Source organism: Cricetulus griseus, chromosome X (genome assembly GCF_003668045.3).
Source record: "Cricetulus griseus strain 17A/GY chromosome X, alternate assembly CriGri-PICRH-1.0, whole genome shotgun sequence".
NCBI classification, from domain to species: domain Eukaryota; kingdom Metazoa; phylum Chordata; class Mammalia; order Rodentia; family Cricetidae; genus Cricetulus; species Cricetulus griseus.
The window spans coordinates 126,093,402-126,120,596 of record NC_048604.1 but is presented as its reverse complement, the minus strand read 5'-3'; the positions used below and the strand labels follow the sequence as shown (position 1 = coordinate 126,120,596).

The window sequence follows — 27,195 nt, the reverse complement described above, 5'->3', positions numbered from 1 at the left end:
AAACTGTGGGGGTCTTTTTCCCACCACTGCATTGGCTGAGGGTCTGGGATAACCAGCAGCACCCCACACAGTTCCCTGCCCTGAGCACATGTAGCTGGGATGGGTGAACCATATGGCCTGGTCTGGACGTTCTAAAGAAATGGCCTTAAGGTTTTTAAAAATTATAAAAGGGACTTTGATAAGAATTCTTATGTTGACTAAAAAAGGAGAAACAAATGTAAGAGGCTAAAATAATAAAGAGGGAAAGGGAAAAATTGTCTAGGAATATCTAAGGAAATCAGAGGAATGAACTAAAGGTATATAGAAAATTATAGAGGGTTAAAGCAAGTTGTAGAATGTCAGAGGAAACTTGGCAAAGGTCAGAGGAAATGTTGTTAAAAGTCAGAAAAATATAAACTGCTGTTTGTTATGGTTTCTCATGTCTAATTGGCAACATAAGTTAAATTTTTAACCCTATTAGGTTAATTCTGATTTAAAAGTTCTGTTTATTTCTCAAGCAATTTGTGTTGCTTTTTTTTTTAAGTGTTCTGTTTCCTGGAATAACGTAAGTTCTGTTACAAGCATACGGCAAAAACAAATGGTGCAGGTCACTGCCATTTTGTAGCCAGTCACATAACTGACTGGTGACCATTTTGCTGAAGTTGAAAAAATATAATTGAACCGCCATCTTGACTAAAGATGACCAAATGGAAATTAGACGTACCATCTTAGAAACAAGTTTTCAATTAAGATTTAAAATGTTGATGCTTCTATATATTACAGAACGACATTAAGGGAATTTTAATTTCTTTTTAAAACTAGTTTTTTAAATGTTTGTTTTTTTTAAATGTTTTCATTAATGTTTGTCCTTAAAGAGCTTCAATTTAAAATCATTTTAAGCAAAGCATTATAATGTAAAGTTCTTGTTTTATAAAAGCTGTTAATGTATTATAAGATGTTACAGTTTATGTTTTCAGAAGTTAAATTTAGGGCGTTTGTGGCACATGCCTTTAATACCTGCGCTTGGGAAGCAGAGGCAGGCGAATCTTTTTTAGTTCAAGGACAGTCTGGTCGACACAGCAAGCCCAAGGACAGGCTCTAAAGCCACAGAGAAACCCTATGTTAGAAAGAAGTTAAGTTTAAGCAAGCAGCTAAAATATGTACAGGTAGCTACTGTTTAAGTGATATAAGGTAACTATGAAGTTTTCAATTCAGCTGTGCTAAGTTTCAAATATTTTACTAAGTTAAAACCAGTTACAGTCAGACTGAAAATTAATTACAGGAATAAGACCTTACCTAGCCATCTGTGTGCTTAAGGCAAGTAACTAAACAGACAAAGCTCTAATGCTTCAGAGACCTGCAGAATATGGCATTTAAAATGTTATTTTAAAAATTTATAATATCAGACTGCTAGATCCTGACACTGACCCAAAGTCTCCAAAGAAGTTTATGAGGCACCCCAGTTCCTGCACCTGGATGAGGAGGAAGCTGAGCAGTGATTGAGATGTTCAACCGTGACACTCGCTTTTCCATGTCCCTCTTCCACAGAGAGAAAATAAAAACTCTCACCTTATAGGCCTGGTGAAGATTGCTGTTCTTTGATACTTCTGCTAATGGAGAGACTTGGGTATGGCTAACTGTATATGCACTGGTTTCTAACTGGCTTCTGTCACTTTTTAGTAGATTCAGATAAAATATACCCTTCTCTGATCTCTGAAATATTAATGGTTGTCAGCTTGACAACATAAGACATTCAGATCCACAAGACTATAGTCAGCATGTTAGCTGATAAAGTAATGACAACCTACTGTTCAGTCACAAGTTCAAGGTTTTTAGTTTTATTCTGGTTGTCATCTAAGTATAAAATTAAAGGACTTTTCATCAGGTCAAAGGCACCTCTGTACAATCCATACAGAAGAAAAATGTACATGCTTCTAGCCCAAATCTGTAGTTATTGCTAAGACTCAAAATTATAAATATGTTCCTTCTGTTTGAACAGATATCCAGATATCTGCTTTTTCTGCACTGTGGGCTTCAGTAAATAAGTGTTAACTTCTGTTCCTAGTTTAAACATGTCTTAAACAGGTTTTTGTTTCTGGCAGACACATCTGAATATCAGTTGCTGAATACAGGCTGTTCCTAAGTAGACTGCGAGCCCTGGACTTGCTGTGGATGTGAACCAGTAGAGCAGGTGTGGACATCCCCTGTCTATGCAACAGAGTATAGCAACCAGAAGCTCCTGATGGAATCCCCATTACATAAATTCCCTTTTTTTTGCTTTTGACTAGCATTTCAGCCTTCTTGTGTCCCTAACTTCATCCCAAAGTCAGCAGGAAGTAGCATGGGAAAGAATACATTGCCCATATTCCCTGGTTGAAATGCTAAGTCAGAAGGAACCCCCTTACATCGGAGATAGCAATATCTCTCACTCCCTGATGGAGATGCCAAAGAGACAGCAATTCCATGATTGGAATCTCCAAAAAAAGAAAATGGGGGAATGAAGAGACCAGCTCCCCATTTCAGCAGCCATAACAGCTGATCACGTGCTTGTCTGACCTTGCCTTAGTCACTAGGTCAGGTTCCTGCCTCGTGGCAGGGAACCAATCAGAAGTTAGCTGGCGGTGCTATGCTTTACGACTCTGGGTGTGCTTTATGGACAACTGCACAGCAATGACGTGCAGAGCATAGCAATCACCCTGGGAGGGCCTATGGGCCATAAAAACCAGTTGACCAATCAACACAGGGCAAACTCTCCAAGACTGGAGGCACATCAATCCTGAGCCTGTGTGTACCCCTAGACACTCCCCTTATGCTGCCCTATAAGATCTCTATGCAGATGCTTTCAGCTGTCTTTCCTAACCATCCGGCATGGTGGGTGGATGAAATACCCGAGCTAACATGGGGTTAGCTCATTAAATAACTATAATAAAGCCTTGTGCAATTTGCATCAAGCTTTTTACTCTGCCTGGTGATTGGGGTGATCTTGGTCCTGGGCTGAGATCCTGGAGGCCTGAGCTTCCAGGGGTCTCACACTAGGAGTTCCCTAGGAGGAGGGGGTGATAAGTTGCAGTGTCAATGACAGACTCAGGGAGTCTCTGTTTTCCTTTCACCTGAATCTGACTCTCAGGGTCTGTGTTGTTGATTCCTCCTCTTCTCAACCCCTCCCACAAGGTAGCCATTATGACTCAGCAGTGGGTTCCCTTGTGGGCAGAACTGAGATTGAATTGAAATCAAAAAGGACTTGCAGATAAGGGCCATCTCACAGAATAAGCTCCTCTGAGTGGAGTGAATGATGCTTTTATGGTAGATTCAGAAAGACTTGAAAGAGTCTTCCATATTTCTCAGAGCACAGAAATAGAGTTGTGATAAGCCTAGGAGGGATGAATAGGATTCAGCCAGGTCCTTACTGAGGTGAATGGGTTGAGTCCATGGTTGCACAATAAGATTGGCCCAAGTTCTGTGATTAGTAAGCTGTGAGTGAGAAGATGAGGATGATGACCATTTATATGATGTTGGATTTGGAAAAGCAATCAAATTTGCAGTTATATGAAGAGCAAAAGAAACTGTTATTCGGTGTTGGGACTCAATAACTCTATGACAGGGTCCTTATGCCTGGAAATGCATGCATTCTGGCCTATGTGGAAAATGACAGTGACTTCCATTTATTACATGTTAAGGCTGATGTCTCTTTTTAAAAAACACTTGTCTTTTTGCTAACACCTTCAATCTCTCCCCTGAAACCTATGTTAACAAATGTTACACTAGAGCCACCCTGCCTTGTTGGTTTGTCTGCTTTTTAAACATGGAATCACGGTTATGCTGGATGTCCTGTATCTCATTATGTAGATCATGCTGGTCTTCAACACACAGAGTTCTACCTTCTCTGCCTCAACATTGTGGGGACAGAAGATTTACTGGAAGGTTTCCCCCATCTTACTTATTCTTTTTTAGAAATACAGCAATGAACATGGAAATGTGTTTATGTCTGTGAGACTCTGCTTTCTTTTATTAAGGAAGATTTTATATTTATTTTATTTGATTATTTTTATGGGGAAGCTATTGCATTTGCTACAGTTCGTGTATGGTTAACAGTGGACAAGTTTCAGGACTGGGTTCTTTACTTCTACTATGTCAGTCCCTGAGATCAAACTCAGGTTTCCAGAGTACAATGTGTTCTTGTGGAGTACATGATCTCAGAGAATCAATTTCTGTTGTTTTTCAAGCAAAAGAATATGTAGATAATATGATGGGTTAGGATGGTTTTCTGGATATCCTGGTGTTTTTCCATATAAAGTTGAGTATTGTTCTTTCAAGGTCTCTGAAGAATTGTGCTAGGATTTTGATGGGAATTCCATTGAATCTGTAGATTGCTTTTGGTAAGATTGCCATTTTTACTGTGTTGATCCTACCTCTCCAAGAGCATGGGAGATCTTTCAGCTTTCTGATTTCTTCTATAATATATGCCTTTAAAGACTTAAAATTCATGTCATAGAGGACTTTCACTCATTTCTTTAGAGTTACCCCAAGATATATTTGTGTTGTTTTTGGCCTTTGTGAAGGGTGATATTTTCTGATTCCTTTCTCTGCCTACTGAACTTTTTTTTAGTTCATCTTGTATCCTGCCACTTCACTGAAGGCGTTTGTCAGGTATAGGAGTACCCTGGTAGAATTTTTTGCGTCACTTATATAAACTATCATATAATCCGCAAATAGTTAAATTTGACTTCTTCCTTTCTAGTTTGTATCCCCTTGATCTCCTTTTGTCGTCTTATTGCTTTAGCTAGAACTTCAAGTACAATTTTGAATAGATATGGAGTGAGTAGACAGCCTTGTCTTTTCCCTGATTCTAGAGGAATCACATTGAGTTTCTCTTCATTTAGTAGATGCTGGCTTTTGTCTTGATGTATATTGCCTTTATTACGTTTAGATATGTTCCTTTTATCCCTGAAATAGCTAAGACCTTTTTGTGAAGGAGTGCTAGATTTTTCAAAGAAGTTTTCATCATTTAATGAGATGTTCATGTGGGTTTTGTTTCAGTTTGTTTATATGGTGGATCACATTGACAGAAATTTGTAAGATTGTGAGTCAGAAGTGGTAGATGACTCAAAGGAAACAGGGTTTGCAGACACAGCATGAGTGTTATACCATGTAAGTCAGAGAGACTGCAATAGCACATACACAAGACCTTCACAAGTCTAAGCAAATAATATGCCAGCACCATGACAGCACATTGGATGCAAAGCATTTTTTTTGAAATTTTCATTTGAATTAGAGACAAGATTATTTTACAGGTAATTCCAATTCTGTCTCCCTTCCCTCCTCCCCTGCCCCTCCCAAAATAACACCCTAAATATCACAAACCCTTTGTGTTTCACAGAGAGGATGAGGAGGTCCATAGGTGGTCTTCAGAGTATGTCATATCTTTGGGATAGGACACAAAGGAATTTAACTAACCAAGAAACTATGTGAAATTGATACCTGCTTGGAAAAAGAAGTTAGTTTTATTTTCGTGTAGTATTACTAGGATATACACTACATTTCAGGGAAAGTCTCATGTCAAGAAGAGTTAGACAACACAAGAAGTATCAGTTTGTTCTTATCATTCTACAGAGATGGTTTATTAATGTTCTGTTACTTTATTTTTGTCTCCATGGACTTCTGTTAGTTTTAAGATTTTTGCATAGAGCAGGAGTCATCAGCAAATACCTATGCAGTTGTGTAAGTATGCATGTAGGGAAGGATTTCAATAGAAATGGCAAAAGTGAAGCCGGGCGTTGTTGGTACATGCCTTTAATTCCAGCACTTGGGAGGCAGTGTCAGACAGATCTCTGTGAGTTCAAGGCCAGCCTGGTCTCCAGAGCAAGTGCCAGGATAGGCTCCAAAGCCACACAGAGAAACCCTGTCTCGAAAAAGAAAAAGAAATTGCCAAGGTGAAAATGTAATTTTACTTTATATTCTGAACCAATCATTTTGTATGAGGAATCTTTTCATATATAATAAATAAACTAATTATTCCTTTAAATGTTGTCATATGGGAAGGACTTTAAACACTCTGGTCCTTTGAAACTATATGTTATGACACTGGTTCATTGGTCATAATCTACCATTCATCTCTGGTGGCCATGGAAACAGGAGAATTTTTAGAGTCACTTTTCTGACACTTGGCAGTCAGTAACATTTGGACTTCATAGAAGAGACAGTGGCAAGCATAGTATGTTTTCTATGTAATTTTTTATTAATCTCATTGTTTTCACAGGGCAAAGAATAACAATGGTGTCACTATCATATGATTAATCAATTCTTTGACATGATTTCCTTGTGAGTAGATCCTGCTGAATATTATATGTTCTGGGAATCCCTGAGTGTCTGTGAGGCCTCTGAGGCCTGTACTGGCTTTTATCCCTGTGTGGATTCCTGAAGATAAGCATGTGAATTAGACTCATGTTTTGCTCTTCTGTCTATAAAATAGGGATAATGATCATGTGGATCTCATTGGAGGGATGGTAATATTAGATGGGCTGATACCCCTGAAGTATATAAATGAGGCTCCAATGAAGCAAACAAGAGGAGAGGAAAGAATAGGTTTGTGTGATCCAGGGGTTTCTTGGGGAGACACAGATGTATGCTGAAATATTTGGAATACAACTTCTTTTACCAAAGATCATTCACCTCTTATGTGATTGTCTGTCTGGTCAACAGTTCCTGTAGTTTGGAAGATATTTATGATTTTGGAATCTTCAAATGGATCTCCCCAAATCCCGTGATATGCGAAGGTAAAAACTAAAAATTTGTTATATAGATGGCTTTTAATTGGATCTCTCTGAAACACTGGTATCTATTCCATGGGATTCAGACAAGGGCAGAACCAGATCCTGCCAGGCTAGTTCACTTGTCTGCCACAAGAGCATTTTCCACCCTAATTTCAGTTGTGCTTCAAAGGGCATTGCTCTTTTACTCCACTGCCTCAAATCAGCCTTGAAAGAGAGAAGGTGTCAGCAGGGTGTTCAGCAAGCCATCATCAATTGAAAACCAATTTTTGTAATATAACTTCCCAAATAGTACAGCAACTGTCTTGTCTATGATAAAATGCATATTCCATAGGGACTGTGGAGTGGTGGTTAGGAATAGGCAAGGACTGTCACCAAGCTGATCCTGTTTACAGACTCCTGAAAACTTCTGCATGTGTAGTGGCATTGACATTCTCCATATGTTGAAGGCTACAAAACGCTTCCTGCTTTCTTTCTAAAGTACTCAGTGCCATCCTTCAGGGCATACTTCCTCATGAGCATGAACACCAAATCCAAAGATTTGAAATGAGAAGTGAATTAGATGTGCTGCTGCACAAAATAATAGTGGAGTCTAAGTATTGTGATAAAGATTAACATTTGTCCACACATATAGTCAGGATACTTTACATACAAAATTCATATGAAGTAGATTATCAGAAAATTGACAAATCAGTAAGTTCTGGATCAATTATGGAAATGTCCATGAATCCTTGTATTTTACACATAGAGTTTTAATTTTCGCTCACAGGAATAGAATCAGGGTCTCCAAAAGTTTCACAAAACATTATGCCACTGATCTATATACATAATCAGATAAATCTATATTTTTAAAGTTATGCTCACTGTGGCTTTAATTACAAAATATGGAGAGTTTTTTTAAACTAAACATTTCATAAAATTGCACAAATAAAAAAGGACTCTACACTGTTAAGTTCATCTACCTACAACTATTCTGAGGGGTATCTTTTGTGTTCACAGATATGTGTGTGTGTATTTATCTGTATATGCATGTGTATATATACACACACTTATAAAATATTCATATATGGAATATATATATGAATGGTTATAACACATGGATCATTTTTCAATTTGATTTTTCATTCAGCAGACATTGGTTTGGAATATCATGTAGTAGTCAAAGACCATAACTTAGAAATTATGTTTGAGCATACTTTGGATATAACTCTCATTTTAGCTATTTATTATATTTACATATAGTACACACAACTTAAGTATGCATGTTGCAAACTATTTTTCACTATTAATTTCAAGCACTAAATTTCTTAGTTAACAAATGTACACATTGTAACATTTGAAGAATACAGAAAAATTGCTAAACAAAACCAATTATATAGGAAAATTTTGTTATAGTCATGGAGTCTAGGGCTTCCTAATACTATTATCTGTAGTATAGTGAATCCACATGTGAAGAGGCTTATGGGGGCATACAGCTTGGTGAAAACTAGTATTCAGCAGGTCGACCAACCAGATGAATGACTCTCTGTTGAGAAGCCCCACAAGGCAATGTATATGGGATTAATGCCTGTGGAAACCAGTTGCTCATGTATGTAATTTGTCTCAGGTGCCACTTTATTTCTTCCCTAAGAAATGTGTTTCCTCCCTAACAACTACTCTGTGTGTTTTCCCTCTGCTTGTGTGTTTATCTCATGCAAGTATCCATCTGCTGGTCACACAGAGCTATGACTTATCAGGAATGTATAATTCTGATGAAGAGAAATTACACTAGAATATTTTCCATTATTCATGCTGACATAGGATAGTAATAGGATTCTTAGTCTCAATGACAGCTAATTTAGAATTCCAAACATATTTGAAGCACACTCATTGCCTCTGGAGATGAATATATGGTTGCCCCTAGACACAAATACTTGGGATCATTTTCCAGGTGTTGTATATTGCTGATTCAAGGTCCGGCTAGAGGAAACTTTAGTAGACAAACCTTCTTCAGTAATTGGCTTTTTGCAGGTAATCCCTGGCTCAGTATATGATACAGGATCAAGGTTAAGCCATCTGTTTACTTTCTGAGATTCCTAACCATTTAGTCTATGTGCATGGCCAAGCGTTACTCATTGGCTGATCAATGTGAAATCCTTAGCCTAAGAGAAACTATGTGGCTTATCTTGTGTTATGGGGATTGGTTGGGCCCTGAAGTCTGACATAATGTTGTCCAGACTTTGGGATCAATGAGAGGCAGTGTAGAGCTATGAAGAAGGAGGTGGGAGGAAGTATGGAGCTCTAGAGATTGGAGACTTTGCAGAGTTAGCAAGAAGCTCCTGGGGAGAGCAAGGAGAAGGGGTGTAGAGCGAATTAGGAAACTGTAGAGATATGTAGAGGAACAGTAGAGATTTTCAGAGAATAGATTTTCAAGATGAAGTAAAAGAGAAATAGAGTAAAGCACAGAAATCCTGTGTTTCCTTATTTATCCTTTAGAGAGAAAAGTCTAACCCTTACCTCATTTGTGATATTTTTGCATACCATGGTGCTGACTGAAGGCTGGATCCCCAGGTAGTTATACTAATATATAGATAGACTACTTAATTACAATTATGTGTGCTCTGTAAGCGCTGACTTATTATGATTTCCCATCCTGCCTTGTGTTCCTGGCTTGACTAAATTTTTATTCAATCTCATCTTCAGATATGCCAATGGGAAGAAGCACTTCTTCAAGCTGACTGGCCTCCTTAGCACCCTATCAGCTTTGGTGTGTGAAATAACTATTGCGAACAGTCAAAACTGGCGCCTGTGGGAATTTGACAACGCTGTTGTGCAGTTTGTTTCCTTTGGACTGTGGGAAGCTCATTACCCTCAAGAGTTTAATGTCTCAGGGACTGTAATCAAGATGCTGGTGCATACCCCTATCGATTCCACCTGGATCATTTCACCTGAATTTCATTATGCACAGAATCTGATAATATGGGCCCTGTTGATGAAGCCTGTAGTTCTAGGGTTCAGTATGTTGGCCATTATGATCAGCTTCATGAGAGACCCATTTATTGAAATGCAGATATATTGCTACAAGGTCTCTGCCTTAGTTTTGTGTGTTAGCAGCCTCTTTACATTTGTTTCTGTGAGCTGGAACTACATGGTAGATCTTTATGGGCAAACTACTCTTGACTTTCCGCCTGACTTTCCTGTTAAAAAGGAAGCCATGATAAGAAAACATTTTACACCCATCTTCCCATTAGGGGTCCTGACAACCACCATGTCACTTTTTGGAATGACCATGTTTTTCTCTGAAGTACACCGTTTGAAACTACAGAATCAGCTGAAGGCCCAACGTGCTTACATAGTGGTCAATAAAGAGGCCTGAAGTGAGGGATCCTTCATTTGCAAAATGTGTTAGAAGGGTCCTTGAAGAAATGTCCTATTCATATACAAAACTGATGTAGTCATAAACTCATTCTAAATAAAACATCAACAGAGGTCACTGAGTCTGTCTAAATTACTTTTTCTTCTATGTCTAAGGTGTTCCTTTCTTTAAATGTTTTCACATCCTAACTCTGAATGTCATGATCAGATATTTCTCACCAGCAGTAACAGGCAAAAGTAGTTGTGTAATGTATTTTGCAAAAACTAAAACCAATACCGGGTGAAAGCATTTTGTAAGGAAGCTGACAGTTCAACACACAAAAGAAAACTCGTTCTTTGTGTAAAGAGGTAAGTCTTTGTATTGATGGCAGAGCTGGACTTCATAGTTTTGGCTTTGCAGACAGTGTGTGCTATTTCATGAGGTAGGAATTCTATGTTGTACACTAGGCAAACCTTTATGTTTGTGAAATTTGCAAATGGCCAGACATTTACAGTTTGCTCTGATCTAAAGTGGTATAGAGATAGGATAACAGCTTATCTGAATTTACTTTTTGTGTTTTTGTTTCTAAATCAAAACATTCAAATTCACATTCTTATGACAAACATCATTAATACTGACCATATCCACATACTAATTCTAATACTTTGTTCCCATAGAAGTGAGGTTTTTAAATAGTGAAAACTAAATTTGTGTCATGTTTGTAATTATCCATAGTCTTTAACAGTCACAAGATTGTTCACTAGTGCAAAGTTTTTTTTTCTGAGACTTACACACTTTTTCAGCTCTGAGAACTTAGTGTATCATAAATAACTCATACTTCTAATACATAAGGTTCCGACAGGAAAAGGAGTAAAGGGGACAAATCAAGGAAGGAGTTGACAGAAAAAGACCTAAAACTATGAAGTTAAATGTGGAATTCAGCAGCTCCACATAACCTCACCCTCTTTTGCCATTCCTACACTCGAAGAAGAAGCTCCATGGCACCTGCTATACATTTCCTAGTGAGTTCTGCATGCATCTAGTACTCCTTGTGACTTTCTGTTTCCCAGAACTGAGTACAGAGGCTCATTGCTCACATGTGCTGCCTGTTGAGTTTCTTTTAAGATTGACGATAGTGCTATTCTTTTGAGGTCTTATCTAGTCTTGAGGCTGCAATACTTGCTTTCCTTGGTTAGTTCTCACAAAGCCAATACCACTTGGATCATCTCCATATTGCAGGGTCTAACATTCTCACTTGCTAATTTCATGGAATGTCATGCCTGATAATGGTCATCTGAAAGTTTCCTCACATACAACTAACTACATACTTATGGGGTGAAGTACTATGACAAAAAGCAACTTTAGAGAAAATGGTTTTTTTCACCTCATAGTTTCCAACTCCAGTCAAGATATGACACTGAGTCCACAGAGGGAAGGTAGTCACTGGCTTTCTAACCATTGCTGTTTTCTATAACTCAATATAATCTGAGAAAGTTTGACTGAACTGTAGTGGGCTAGGTTCTGACATATTAAACATGAATAAATATGTTCATAATTTTCCTTGTGGGCCAGTCAGATAAAAGTGATTTCTCATAAAGACTTATTTTACCAAGTACACCAGTGGCTCATTTCCTGCGTTGCCAGGTTCACATGGTAACTCTATTCCTTTCCTACATTTCCCAGAATCCTCCTTCTCTCCTAGTCCTGCTTAATTTGCTCTCCTATAAGCAAACAGTACTTTATTTATCAACCAATTAGACAAACATCCACAGAAGGACTTCCCCCATCATCTCCTCATTTCTGTCTAAATAAAAAGAAGGGTTTTAACATTAACACATAAAGCCTGGTGATGGTGGCTCATTCCTTTAATCGCAGCACTTAGGAGGCAGAGGCAGGTGGCTCTCCTTGAGTTTGAGACTAGCCTGGTCTACAAGAGCTAGTTCCAGGACAGCCTCCAAAGCCAAAGAGAAACCCTGTCTCAAAAAACCAAAAAATAAAAAAAAACATAGTAAAATATATAACAAAACAGTTATCAAGTAAGAACTATAGTTACAATATTTAGTTCATTAATATTTGCAAGACTTTAAAAAGTATTTTATCATCTATCCCACCTTAGTGAATTTAAAGTCTTTTCTTTCTTTCTTTTTTTTTTCTCTTTTTTAATATTATTAATTCAAGTTAGGGAACAGGCTTGTTTCACATGTAAGTACCCTCTTCCTCTCCCTCCCCTCACCCCAATCCCTCCTCCCCCACCAGCAACCTACTCCCGACCCCATCCACCTACCACTCCCCAGGCAGGGTAGGGCCTACAACAGGGGCTCCACAAAGTCCACCAAATCTTCCTGTGCTGGGCCTAGGCCCCTCCCCATGTGTCCAGAGAGAGAGCACATCCCTTCATGTGGGATGGGCTCTCAAAGTCCCCCCCCACCAGGGAAAAATGCCAGTCCACCTCCAGAGGCTCCCCGGAGTGCAGGTGCCACCCCATTGGCATCCATGATCAGGGGCCTGGATGAGTCCCGCACTGGCCTCACCAACAGCATCTGGGGTCAATATGCTTTCCCTTTTTCAGGCCAGCTGTTTCTGTGGGTTTCTCCAAGCTGGCACAGACCACTTGGATCTTCATTCCTCCCTCTCTTCAACTAGGTTCCATATTTCAGCTCAGCGTATTTTTGTGGATGTATGTCTCTGCTTCCATCAGCTACTGGATGAGGGCTCTATGGTAGCATAGAGAGTAGTCATCAATTTCATTCTAGGGGAAGGGGTTCCAGTCTATCCTCTCCTCCACTGCCCGGAATGTCAGATCGTGTCATCCTTGTAGGTCTCTGGAGATCTCCCTAGTTCAAGATCTCTTCTCTGACCTATAGTGGCTCCCTCTGAAATGGTATCTCTCATCCTGATCTCTCTCCTCTATTCTTCCCCCTACTCAATATCTCTGCTCCTCCATTTCCTCTCCTCTACTCTTCTTCTTGTGCTCTTATTGTGGTAGTACCCTCTCTCCTACCATCATGCTCTCAATTAGCTCGGCAGTTCATGCCACTTCCCATTACTGGGGTCAATTTATCCCTTAGAGTCCTTCATGATTTCTAGTTTCTTTGGTGAAGAGGATTATAGGCTGGTAAACCTTTACTCTATGTCTAAAAATCATATATGAGTGACTAAATACCATGTTTGTCTTTTTGTGATTTGGTTACCTCATTCAGGATGGTTTCTTCTAGTTCCATCCATTTGCCTGTGAATTTCAAGATTCCATTGCTTTTTTCTGCTGAGTAGTGCTACATTGTATAAATGTACCACATTTTTTCAATCCATTCTTCAGTTGAGGGGCATCTAGGTTGCTTCCAGGTTCTGGCTATTACATCAATGCTTCTATGAAGATGGTTGAACATATGTCCTTGTTGTATGAACATACACTATTTGGGTATATACCCAAGAGAGGAATGGCTGGATCTTGAGGTAGGTTGATTCCCATTTTTTTGAGCAACCACCATACTGATTTCCAGAATGGTCTTAAAAGTTCACACTCCCACCAGCAATGGAGGAGTGTTCCTTCTTCTCCGCATCCTCTCCAGCATAGGTTGTCATTGGTATTTTTGATTTTAGCCATTCTGACAGGTGTGAAGTGGTATCTCAGTGTTGTTTTGAGTTGCATTTCTCTGATGGTCAAGGATTTTGAAAACTTTCTTAAGTGTCTTTCAGCCTTTTCAGATTTCTCTGTTGAAAAATCTCTGTTTAGTTCTGCACCACACTTATTAATTTATTTGTTTGGTGTTTTGGTGGCTAGCTTTTTGAGCTAATTGTATATTTTGGAAATCAGTCCTCTGTCAGATGTGGGGTTGGTGAAGATCTATTCCCATTCTGTGGGTGGTTGTTTTGTCTTACCGACTGTGTCCTTTGCCTTACAGAAGCTTCTCAGTTTCAGGAGGTCCCATTTATTGATTGCAGACCTCAGTGTCTGTGCTTCTGGCATGATGTTCAGGAATCGGTCTCCTGTGCCAATTTGTTCAAGGGTTATTCCCACTTTCTCTTCTAGAAGATTTAGTGTGGCTGGATTTATGGAGAGATCTTTGATCCATCTGCACTTAAGTTTCGTGCATGGTGACAGGTATGAATCAATCTGCAATCTTCTGCATGTCTGAATCCAATTGTGCCAGCACCATTTGTTGAAGATGCTATCTTTTTTCCATTGTATAGATTTAGCACCTTTGTCAAAAATAAGGTGTTCGTAGGTGTGTAGGTTAATATCTGGTTCTTCAATTCGATTCCATTGGTGTATCTGTCCATTCTTGTGCCAATAACAAGCTGTTTTCAGAACTATGGCTCTATAGTAGAGCTTGAAGTCAGGGATGGTGATGCCTCCAGAAGATCTTTTGTTGTAGGAAGTTGTTTTGGCTATCATGGGTTTTTTATTTTTCCATATAAAGTTGAATATTGTTCTTTTAATGTCTGTGAAAAACTGTGTTGGGATTTTGACGGGGATTCCGTTGAATCTGTAGATAGCATTTGGTAGGATTGCCATTTTTACTATGTTAATTCTACATATCCAAGAGCATGGGAGATCTTTCCTTTTTCTGGTATATTCTTTAATTTCTTTCTTTAAAGTCTCAAAGTTCTTATTGTACAGGTCTGGTACTTTTTTGGTTAGTGTTACCCCCAGATATTTTATGTTGCTTGTGGATATTGTGAAAGGTGATGTTTCCATGATTTCTTTCTCATTGAGATTATCATCTGTATACAGTAGGGCTACAGATTTTTTTGAGTTAATTTTGTATCCTGCTACCTTGCTGATGGTGTTTATCAGCTGTAGGAGTTCGATGGTTGAGTTTTTCAGGTCACTTATGTAGACTATCATGTCATCTGCAAAAAGTGAAAGTTTGACTTCGTCCTTTCCAATTTGTATCCTTACTCCCCTGTTCTTGTCTTATTGCTCTAGCTAGAACTTCAAGTACAATATTGAAGAGGTACGGAGAGAGTGGACATCCTTGTCTTATTCCTGATTTTAGAGGAAACGCTTTGAGTTTCTCTCCATTTAGTTTGATGTTGGCTATTGGTTTGTTGTATATTGCGTTTATCATGTTTAGAGAAGTTCCTGTTATTCCTGTTCTCTCCAAGTTCTTTATCATGAAAGGATGTGGATTTTGTCAAAGGCATTTTCAGCATCTAGTGAGATGATCATGTGGTGTTTCTTTTTCAGTTTGTTTATATGGTGGTTACATTGATGCTTTTTCGTATGTTGAACCATCCTTGCATCCCTGGGATGAAGCCTACTTGATCATGGTGGATGATTTTTCTGATATGTTCTTGGATTCGATTTGCCAATGTTTTATTGAGTATTTTAGCATCGATATTCATGAGGGATATCAGTCTGTTGTTCTCTTTCTTAGTCTTATCTTTGTGTGGCTTGGGGATCAAAGTGATTGTAGCCTTGTAGAAAGAGTTTGACAATATCCCATCTGCTTCTATTGTGCGGAACAGTTTGAGGAGTACTGGTATCAGCTCTTGTTTGAATTTCTGGTAGAATTCTGCATTGAACCCATGTGGCCCTGGACTTTTTTTGGTTGGAAGGCTTTGGATGACTGCTTCTATTTCATTAGGGGTTATGGGTCGATTTAAACTGTTTATCTGATCTTGGTTTCATTTTGGTAAGTGATATTTATCCAGGAAACTGTCCATTTCCATTAGATTTTTGAATTTTGTGGAGTACAGGTTTTCAAAGTATGACCTGAACATTCTCTGGTTTTCAAGAGTGTCCGTTGTTATATCCCCTTTTTTCGTTTCTGATTTTCTTAATTAGCATGCTCTCTCTCTGCCTTTTGGTTAGTTTGGCTAGAGATTTGTCTATCTTGTTGATCTTCTCAAAGAACCAACTCTTTGTTTCATTGATTCTTTGTAATGTTTTTCTAGTTTCTACTTTATTAATTTCAGCTCTCAGGTTGATTATTTCCTGGTGTCTACTCCTCCTTGGTGAGTTTGCTTCTTTTTGCTCTAGTGTTTTCAGTTGTTTTGTCAATTCTCTAATGTGACTTTTCTCCAATTTCTTCATGTGGGCACTTAGTGCTATGAACTTCCCTCTTAGCAGTGCTTTCAGAGTGTCCCATAAGTAGCAGCCTACCTCTCCCATGAGTGGGGGTGACAGTATCCCAGACTTTATATAAAATCTTTAATTACTACTCATATTTACATATCCATGCCCCCATTCCCTCGACTTCCCATCTTCCCATATTCCCCAACAACTCGCCCAACACATGCCCCAAATCCTCGCCAGGGATAGTGAGGTCATCTACCAGGGAACTTCAATGTCTGTCATATTTGGGGCAGGGCTTAGGCCCTCCTTGCTGTATCTGTGATGCAATAGTAACCTTCCATAGGTAATGGGCTCCCAAATTCCATTTGTGCTGTAGCGTTAAAGACTGATTCTACTGTTAGAGTTCCCATAGTCTGCCTTGGCCTCCTAGCTAGAACCAACTTTCAGAAGGCTTGATTCAGTCCAATACTGTTTTCCCAGATTTATGATTAGGGTTTCCATGCACTCACTAGGTTAGGTCAACTGTTTCTACATGTTTCTGCATCATGGTCTTGGCTCCTTTGCTCATCCCTCCTCCCTCTCCACAACTAGATTCCAGGATTATGGTTCAGTGCTTAGCTGTGGGTGCCTGTTTCTGCTTCAAACAGCTACTGCATGAAGGCTCTAGGAATGGTAATCAAGGTAGACACCAATTTCATTATAGGAGAAGGGCATCAAAGGCATCTTCTCCCCCACTGCTTGGATTCTTAGTTGGGGTCATCCCTGTGGATCCCCTAACATGTTCCCTGTGCCAGAAATCTCGCCATACCTATAATGTCCCCCTCCATCAAGGCATCACCTTTCTTGTCTTCCTCTATCCCAGGTGAGGGGCAGACATTCATGGGGAAAGTAACAATTTTATTGAGTATTAACACTGAAATTGGTATATGGTGATAAGTATATGCTACATTTTGAGGCATGATATAATGACATAATTGGTGGCCAAATAGGTGCTCTTGTTTGGATTTTAACTTTGTTATATTTTGTTATCATACATATAGGTTGAGAGAGTATCTCTCCATGGGAAATGGGCTCCCAATGTCCATATGTGCAGTAGGTATAAATACTGGTTCCATGACCAGAGGCACCATAGACTGCTTAAGTCTCCTAACTGACACCCACATTCAGGGTGCCTGATTCATTTTTATGCTGATTTCACAGCTGTCAGTCTGGAATCCTTGAGCTCCCCCTTGCTCAGGTCAGCTGTTTTTGTGGGTTTCTCCAGCATGACTTGACTTTGACCATCACTCCTCCCTTTCTATAAATGCATCCCAGGAGTAAGGCTCAGTGCTTACATTTGAATCTCTGCTTCTACTTCCATCAACTACTGGATGAAGGCTCAAGGATTGCATTTAAGGTAGTCATCAATCTCATTATAGTGGAAGGATATTTAAGGTACCCTCTCCACTATTAATTAGATTATTTGCTGGGGTCATCCATTTGAACTCATGCATATTTCCCTAGTGTCATGTTTCTCGTTAAGCCCATAAGAGTTCCCTCCATTAAGGTATCTCTTTCCTTGCTCTACTTCTCTGTTCTTCCCCCAACTTGATATCTCTGCTCCCTCATGTTCTCCTCCCCTTCCCCTTGTCCCCTGCTCTTTTCCTTTCTCAGTTCCCCTCCTGACATGCCATTTACTCAAGAGTTCTTATCAATTTCCTCTTATAGGGTGGGGTACATGTATGTCTCTCTTAGGGTCCTCCTTTTTTTAAGCTTTTCTAGGGTTGTGGATTGCAGGCTGGTTATCCTTTGCTCTTTTCCAATGCAGCAATGCAACTACCAAAATTTCCCTGTAAAGTAAGTTGGAATGGAATATCTGAAATCGAATAACACTGTCTGTTTTCCAAAGAAAAGTTTTATTCCACGATATTAATTTAGCTGCAGTTAAGATGTTCATTTTGTTATGTGAAATTTCAGCACTTAATGTTTCTTTTTGACATATGTATCGTTCCTATTAATTTAGAATTTTGTTTTTTGTTTGTTTATTTGTTTTATTCAAGACAGGTTTTCTCTGTGGAGTTGGAGGCTGTCATGGAAGTAGCTCTTGTAGACCAGGCTGGTCTCATACTCACAGAGATCCACCTGCCTCTGCCTCCCGAGTGCTGGGATTAAAGGCGTGTGCCACCAATACCTGGCAAGTTAGGATTTTGTTTTCACACTTAATTTGCTTTTGTGAATTATCTGATGAGAAGAAGCAATAATTTAAAATGTGACTATATGCACTCACACATACTATCTGAAATGCTTAGTTTTATTTTCCAATGTTTAGTTTGCTTTCTTTAAACAGTAGAGCAAATCTGAGGAATTGCTTTTTCCCTGTTTATTAAAAATAAAATCTTTTCACAAATAACATATTCTGATTATAGTTTCCCATCCTTCTTTGCTTATTTTAATTTCTACTGGTTTGAGCAACTTCCACAATCCTTTGTGACCTTTGTTGCTGTTTAACATGAATGTGTGAGCTTTTAGTCTCCATCCATTTCAAAGGGTCCTAAAACTATCAGTGTTGGAACACAATCCTGTATCTGACCAAAGCTTGACTCATAGACTGAATCACAACTGATAGGATTGGCTAATCAGTGCAAAGGGGGATGTTCAGGATATACAAGTCCTTGCTGGGTTTGAAATTTTCTAAGTTTCTCACAATCCCCCCTTCCTTTTAAACTTTTTTCAAATGTAGCCAGCATATACTGGCAGTGTGACGTCTCTAACAATGGCAAATTATTGTTATAATTGGTAGCTTAAGCATGGTTTAATTTCTGCCTGACTTGCTTGGGATGATCCCTTGACCAAGTGATTGATCTGACCCAACTGCAATGTGAGGTTTTTGCCCCGTCCAGAAATTCTATTCTCTTAACCATAAGGTGTGTAACAATAAGTCTTTCCAACAAGACACCAGAGCCATGCTGCCACATGGATGCTTTCTGCCAGATGACTCAAGTTCCTCCCACCACCACGTTAAGGTCCCAAGTAACACACAGAAAGTTATATTAGGTACAATGTTGCTTGGCCAATGACTAGGATTTCTCATCTGCTACTCCAGTCTTAATTATCATAAATCTATATATTTTATAAGACTTATCTTATTGAGGACACCTTGTACTGGTGCCCTCTCTTGGCAGTGAATCACATGGCAACTCCAGAGCAGAGATTAAGAGGAAGAGCAAGAGAAAAGGGAACAACTTCCTTCTTGTCCTTGCTTTTATAGGAGTCTGCCTGCTATGTCCCTTCCTGCCTGGATCCCTAGTACATTTCCCAGAATCCTCCTTGACAGCTAGTTGCACCTGATTTGCTGCCTCATTCACAAAACAGTACTTTATTTAACATCCAATATGACAAACACATAGACAGAAGCACTTCCCTCATCAGAGGTGTCTTATGATAACAGGCCTTCACTGCTATTTTACTTTTCTCCCCTCTGAAAGGGTAACTTAACAATGTTGAGCAACTGGACTAGAGCTTAGGATCCCCCAATCACTTTTGGCATATCTAGTTTGTGGCAAAAATGAGACTCCCAAGAGCCACAAAACAAAACAACACATTTTTGACTTTTTGCCAAGAAAAACCTGGTTAGTTTACATTGGTTGCTTTTTTTGCCATAGCTGTTTTCTGCTTCTGGGTCTTAACATCCCCCACCCTCTGAAGTCACACTAACTGCCATTATGGGTTTGGAGTGACAGCTGGTATGATTTCTTAAGACTGAATGTGGGGTATTGGTTGTCGGAGTTTTGGGACATCCCAACAGATTGCCTTTTTGAAATACTCTGTTGGATGTAGAATGCAAGTTCTTGAGTGGTGTCTGGAAAGAGGTGAGAGGTAAACTGAAGGCATGAGTTATTAGTCTGGTCAGAGAATCAGAAGAAGCCAGAAAAGATCCAAATCCAAGTTTATTAGAATCTCTTGAACTCACAAAAGCTCCTTCCAATCGGCTACTCCTTGTTTTACTTTTGGTCTCCAAGGCTGGCCTGGACAGTTACGGACCCAGGATCTGTTTGCAGTCACTATGAAAGTCATTGGAACAGAGACCGAGCATGAGAAGGCATTTAACTATCAATCAAGTTTAAGAATAATACAACAGAGGGTCCATCTCTCATGGCTCCAGGACTAGATAGTTAACTTGATCTGAGATATGATGGCTCTTATATGGGCATAATTTTTCTTGTCTCATACAAAATCATCAGTGAGAAATTGTCCAAATAATATGTTGTATAGCTAGATTTAAATCTAATTTCTGAGAACTTTCACTTGAATTTTTAAGATCAACATACAAATCATTTTAGCTTTCTATTATACTTTCTTAATGAATGTTTAAGGCCATTCAGTTTACCAAAATATGTGTGTTTGTGTGTGTGTGTGTGTGTGTGTGTGTGTGTGTGTGTGTGAGAGAGAGAGAGAGAGAGAGAGAGAGAGAGAGAGAGAGAGAGAGAGAGTATGTGTGTTTGTGTGTGTGTGTGTGCTGTTGTGCTGTAATGGTAAGTTGAGACTCTAATCCTCACGGATTGCTTGGGCTTGAGAGTCACCTCTGGCTTCTCTACCCTCCATTTTACCAGTTGTTCCATCTGAATGAGGATAAGTCAAAGTCCTTGATTGACTGTGGTGTTGCTTGAAAGTTTTGAGGAAATATTTCCTGTTTATTAACCCTCTTGATTGTAACCTGGACACTGGATAGAATCTATTTAGTGGGGTCTCCATGGTCTCTATAACAAGAAAACAGGTGACATGCCATAGTTATAAAACAGTTCAATAATAGTTCCACAGTTGGTTGGACATAGTTGACCACAGCTCCTAATCCTTCTAATCCCTTCAAAGTATTTCTACTCCCTAATGACTAAGCATTCAGATAAACAACACTATGCTGGGGAGTGTGGAGGTCTAGCCATTCTAATTCAAACCACCACTATATTGTTAAACTACAAGGACCTGTGTGTTCCTAGGTGAATCTTACAGAAAACACAGATAGTCAAAACATTTTTGTTCTTGGAAATGATCTGCCATAACCTTATTTTTGGTTTTGAATGAGTGTAAGTAGCCGATGGGGAGAAACATCAAATTAATAGCATGATACTGATGTGTAATATTACTTTAACTATGTAAAGATATGTAATGAGATAGTTACCAATACAAAGTCAGGTAAAAATATAAGGGTATTTGTTAGGGAAGAGCCTTACTTACACAATGACCTAGCCAGATGGCAGGACAGCAGTAAGTATAGCAAGCCAAAGATGAAAAGGAAGCAAGGCAGCCTACGTGAGTGCCCCTCACTCTTAAACCTTCCCTCCATCACTCTGACCATGCCAGGCCTACAGTCATGTCTACAGTGTCCCATACAATGTGTTACATTTATTGATGCTGCATTTGTTTAACCTTGTTGCACTTGTTTTATCTTGCCTGCCTAAGGCTCCTGATTGGTCTAATAAAAGGCTGAATGGCCAATACCTAGGCAGTAGAGAGATAGTTGGGGCTCATAGGCAGAGAGAATAAGTAGGATAAATCAAGAACAAGAGGAAGAAGAAGAAACAAGAGAATGGGGAGAACGAAAGGCACATGCTCAGGGCCAGAAGCCAGGCAGCCACCAGCCAGAAATGGAGACAGCTGGAAACTATGAAGAAAGAATAAAAGCCATGGGCCAATATGTAGATAAAGAAAACAGAGTGAAATTAAAACTAAGATAAGTCCAGGCATTCATACTAATAATAATTCTCTGTGCCATGATTTGGGAGCTAGCTGGTGGTGTCCCCCGCCCCAAGAAAAAGCCTGTTACAAAATGGTTAGTTCTAAATAGGACATCTGTTATCAACCATCTCAACACAGGCTCAGGAACCATGACAAAGGGGGTTGGGTAGAAAGAATTTAAGAGCTAGAGGAGGAGGAGGGCTTCTGGACCTGGCATGGCCATTGCAAACATGAACTCATGGCTGCTATGGTTATCTGCACAAGACGTGCTTTAATGCAAACCAGTCAAATTTCCAGCATTACTGAGGAAGGGCTGGAGAATACCCACCTCTAGCTGAGGATCTAGTGACAGTTGATGGCTTCTTTGGGAGAAGAGTTTGTTCTTAGGGCAAAAAGTTGTACTATTCTAATAAATGTTGCTTGATTTGAAACCCAGCTTTATATCACCTTGCTGTTTTATAAGCATACCCCGCTGGGAAGAACAAAGGCAATAAAACTCAAATAAAATAGTAATGATACTCTCAGTTTTGTACATCTATGGCTATTTTTAAACACATTTTAATGGTTTAAATAATAGCAACTTGACTTTTTTATACATTAAGAAAAGTATTTTCGTTGCAGCCACATGGCAAACAGACAGCTGATGTATTTCTCAACATACTATGTGAGTTTGAAATACAGTGAGGGAGCAATATTTAAAGTGTTTGAGAATTAACAAATTTCTTGATAATACATGAATGCTTTTTCACATACTGCTCTGTAAGGGAATATACGTTGAGACAAGACCTTTCTATGTAGCCACTGACATCTTGATACTATTTACAGAGCCTAGACTGAACTCAGAATTAAGGATATTCTTCTTCTTCAGCCCGTAGTGCTGGGAATTGAGCCACAACACTAAATAGGAATAGACTTTTTTGTGTATCAAATACAAGTTATTGGCAGCAATGAGACTAGGGAAGTTTGTTATAGAGTTAGTTACATTTCAGTTGTTTATTATTTCAGTTTCCTTCCCCCCCCTCTCTCTCTCTCTATCTATCTCTATCTCTATCTCTCTGTCTTTCTTTCTCTCTCTCTCTTGTTGTGTGTGTGTGTGTGTGTGTGTGTGTGTGTGTGTGTGTGTGTGTGATCAAAACACTTTATTCATAGTTGTAAAAGAGTGAGTGAGCTAAGGAGACCAATGAGTTTTGACCACCTTAGCAGTTCAGATTCCCAGTTGCCTGTAGTTTATGGATAGACAATTGTAACTCTCCAGAGAGCACTGTTTGTCTCAAGAATTTGGTTTTGATCATCAACAGCATAAAAAGATAACTGGAAAAGCTTGTACAAGTTGGACATAGTTGTACACACATGAACAACTAGCACTTGGGAAGGTGAGGCAGGACAATAGACATAAAACTGAGTTCAGCCTGGGCTACAAATGAGCACTAGGTCATCTGGGACTAAATAATAATACCTTGTAGAATCTACAATGAAAAAACTGTGGTAAGTATAGCTTAGGGTTTTAGGATTTCCTAACAAGCACCAGGCCCTTGGATCCATTCCTAGCACTAGAAAGAAATAGCTCCTCTAGAAATGCAGGAGAGCATGTCTGTGTTTTGAGGACTGCACAATGAATTTTATGTTAGAGCAGTTGCATACTCTGTAAAGCAATTGCCTTCACTTCTGGCTGCATGCTGATTAAACAACATGGAGACCAACCAATTAATGACACACAGCTTGAAGTGCATTGCTAACCATGATGGATATTAATACAGAACATCCTTGGGTTTCATTATGATGACTTGAAAGGATAAGTGTAATTGAGGTAAAATCACTTTTGCAGTTCAGCAAATATTCTTATTGCAGTTTCTACAGATAAAAGAGCAATGATATGTATAAAATCCCTAACATTATTGGAAACTTCAGCATATTAGAACAAGACATTTACCTACTTATGTATTGCTTTCTACACAAATTGTCATTGAACCATCCAATACTAGGTAAACTAATTTGGGTGAGTCACATCTAGTATATAGAGTATCTTAGAACTAATTGAAACTAGCACAGACATTATCTTTTCAAAATTATTTCATTTGTGTGTATATAGCATGGCACACATGTGGAAGTCAGAGGATACATTTTTGGAGTTCTCTCTACTCACCATGTGTGTTCTTGGGTTAGAACTCAGCTCATTAGGCTTGGTAGCAGGCAAGTATATTTAAGCACTTGAGCCATTTTTCCTGCCTAGACAATACCTTTTCATTATCTTAATGAAAGAAAAAAATAGTTTAAATGCAAATATGGGACATATTTGTTTACAAGGTGGTGAAGAAATTTTCTCTTCAAGGACAGAGAGTAACTACAGAATATATATTTCTTTCACCTTAACACCAAATTATGAGCATTTTCCAAATTTTTATGAACTACAATCACTTTTTAATATTGTATAACACTTCATCAAATGAACACACTGACTTTATCAAAGAAAGCACCGGTATATTCTCATATGTTTGCAACTTGAACTAATGTTGTGAATAAAATACATAGAACAAAGTTATTAATTTATTTGGAATTGCTTCTAAAATTAAGTAGCTTTAATAAAGAAAATTATTCTTAAAGATGGGCATGGTGGCACTCAACTTTAATCCCAGCACTCAGTAGGCAGAGGCAGGCAGATCTCTGAGTTTGAGGCCTGCCTGCTCTACAAAGTGAGTTCCAGTACATCCAGAGCTACTCACAGAAAACCTGTTTGTTTGAAAAACAAACAACAAACAAAAAAGGAAGATTATTTATTTAGTATTAATGTAGAATGTTAACATGCTTCCCAAAGGGACTGCCAACTATTACCTCAGTAGTAACAAATGCTTGTTCCCACAACCTTCCACTAAGTTTATGTATTTTAGAACATTTTAATGTGTGCTAACTTAATGGGGAAAATATTGTTTTGTTTAATTATATTTTTATCACTGGGCATTGTACTTATTCTTTGTCAGTTCTGTACCATTAAACATTTGTTTAGTGAAATTATTCATGTATATGAACTTCTTAGATACTAAAAATATAAAGCATTGGTCTAGCTATACAAACTGTATCACAAATGAAACTCAACATTTCTACCTGGATCTCCAGTTTTAAAATAATAATATTTTAAACAGAAACATGTAGCTCTAAGTCTTTTTTCTAGAATTTCATAATATTCCCAAAGATTCACAGTATATCACCTTTGATTATTATTATTTTCACTTTCAATAATACATTTATTATTTTTATTTGTGTGTATGTATATGGGTCAATTCGTAAATGCCATAGGACCCATGGGAGGTCAGAGTACAAACTGGGGGAGTCAGTTGTCTTCTTCCATTTTATAGGTCCCAGAGGGAGTGAACTCAGCACATCAGGCTTTGTTACAAGCACTTTTACCCATTGAGACATCTCAATGTCCATATTTCTTTGATTTTTAGTTGATACACGATCTCACTGTTTAGTCAGACGTGCCTTATACTCATGATCCTCCTAAAAGCTGGGTACTAAGACATGCATCACCATGTTCTGCTCAGTTTATCACTCTTAAAATAATCACCTAAGGGAAATATTGGTCACTTCATTTGCATTTTAGCTATTTATCCACATAGCATTTCTGTTCCCCCAACTTCCAAACCTTTAGTGTTTCATAAAGGATTGTTGGAGATCAAGGTCCCTGTTCACCAGAGGCTGAGTGTGAGCCATATTTTGGGCTGCAGGCACCTATCAGGGATCATCTTTGTGATCTGCATCAGACAAAGTGAACTTTGGAAGTGCACATGTTCTGAAAACAGGACCAGGCAGTGGGGTGCTATGTGGAGGAGTTACCTGGGGTCATGGGAGGTGTGAAGCTAGAAGGCCCTTTAGCATAATCACATTTTGAGATGCAGAGACAAAGCTTTTACAATATTCCTTGGCCAGCACCAGATGAGATCTACACCTAGACAAGAATTACGACCTTTAGGTAGACGGCCCTTTTGGCCCTTCCGGCATATGACAAGTCTTAGAGATTGACCTGGGTATTTTAGCTGCTAAGTTCAGCAGCTGGGATAACGAATGTCTCAAAGTTAAAAATGGAGTCTGGATAAAAGGAACACTGGATGTGCCACAGCACTGAAAAACACTAAAGCAGAATTTGTAGCTCTTTTGGCACAGTTATATTGTATATTATATGGCATAGTTCTATTTCTGTGCTATATAATGTCTGGCCTTTGTATGGGTCTAGGTGGAGGTTTAAGGTTGTTTACAAATATTTAAAAGTATTTGTGCCTGTGTGTACTATCTTTATATACATGGCCACAGAGGCCACAAGAGGGCATCAGATCCCCCTTGAGTTAGAGTTACAGGTAACTGTGAGCCACTCTACATGGATGCTGAGAACTGTCTTATAGAAGAACAGCAAGTGCCCTTAGCTGTTGCGCCACCTTTCCAGTCCACCATCTTTCATTTTAGGGGACTTTGTGAGATTCTTCTCTGGAAATAGTCATGGAATATGAAATCTAAGGATAAAATTGATAATGATATAGTTTGAATTTGAAATGTCCCCTGGAAGCTCATCATGGTGGTTTATGCGTTTAATACCATCACTTGGGACATAGAGACAGAAGCATATCTGTGACTTCCAGGCCCTCATCTCCAGATACCCAGGACTTCATAGAAAGACCCTGTCTCAAGAGAAAAAATGAAACAATGAAATATCCCCCTGTAAAGCTCATGCATTGAAGGCCTGGTCCCCAGTGTAACAGTATTCAGAGATATGGTTTTTGAACATGATCAAAACATAGAAGTTCTCATGCCATAAGTAGATAGATTCATGGCTTATTAGGCTATTGAAAGATGTGTGGAAATAGTAGAAAGTTTACCCAAAAGAAGAAGTAAGTCATCAGGAGCATGTTCTTGAAAGGTATTCTTTCTTTCACTCATTTCCTTCTCTTCTTTGATTCCTGGCCACATGAGGGAAAACTTTGCTCTACCACCTGTTTCCCATCATAGCATCATGTATTAGTGTGGTCCTGGAAATAATGGAGCTGAGTGATCAAGAACTGAAACATCTGACAAGAGAAGCCAAGACTTTTTGGTCTAAGTTGCTTATCTTGGGCATTTTGTTAAAGCAATATAAAGATGACTAACATAGGCAACACAAGTATGTAAAATGTTTATTACAGATTTTCCCTATTTATTATAAGAGATCACTTTGGCACTATCATGAAGAGTGAATTGAAACAAGGAAGAACTTCTACTGGAGGAACATTAAAATTGAATGATAGGAGTCAGTCATGCTAAAAGTTGAGCAAAGCTATAGGCAGAGAAGGAGTAAGTTTAAGGCCAATGGTTGATCAAAGGTTTGGCATAGTGGAACAAAGAAGTGTTTTATTTTA

General features: G+C 38.8%; 1 protein-coding gene across 1 annotated transcript; it reads left to right on the top strand.

Moving 5' to 3' along the window:
- Positions 1–9,417: 9,417 nt before the first annotated feature.
- On the top strand, positions 9,418–10,101 carry LOC100755453 (the record flags this gene model as incomplete). The annotated part of the gene is made up of 1 exon (XM_027433941.1): positions 9,418–10,101. A coding segment is annotated over one exon (684 nt), but the record flags the coding sequence as incomplete, so codon positions are not given.
- Between the last annotated feature and the right edge of the window lie 17,094 nt (positions 10,102–27,195).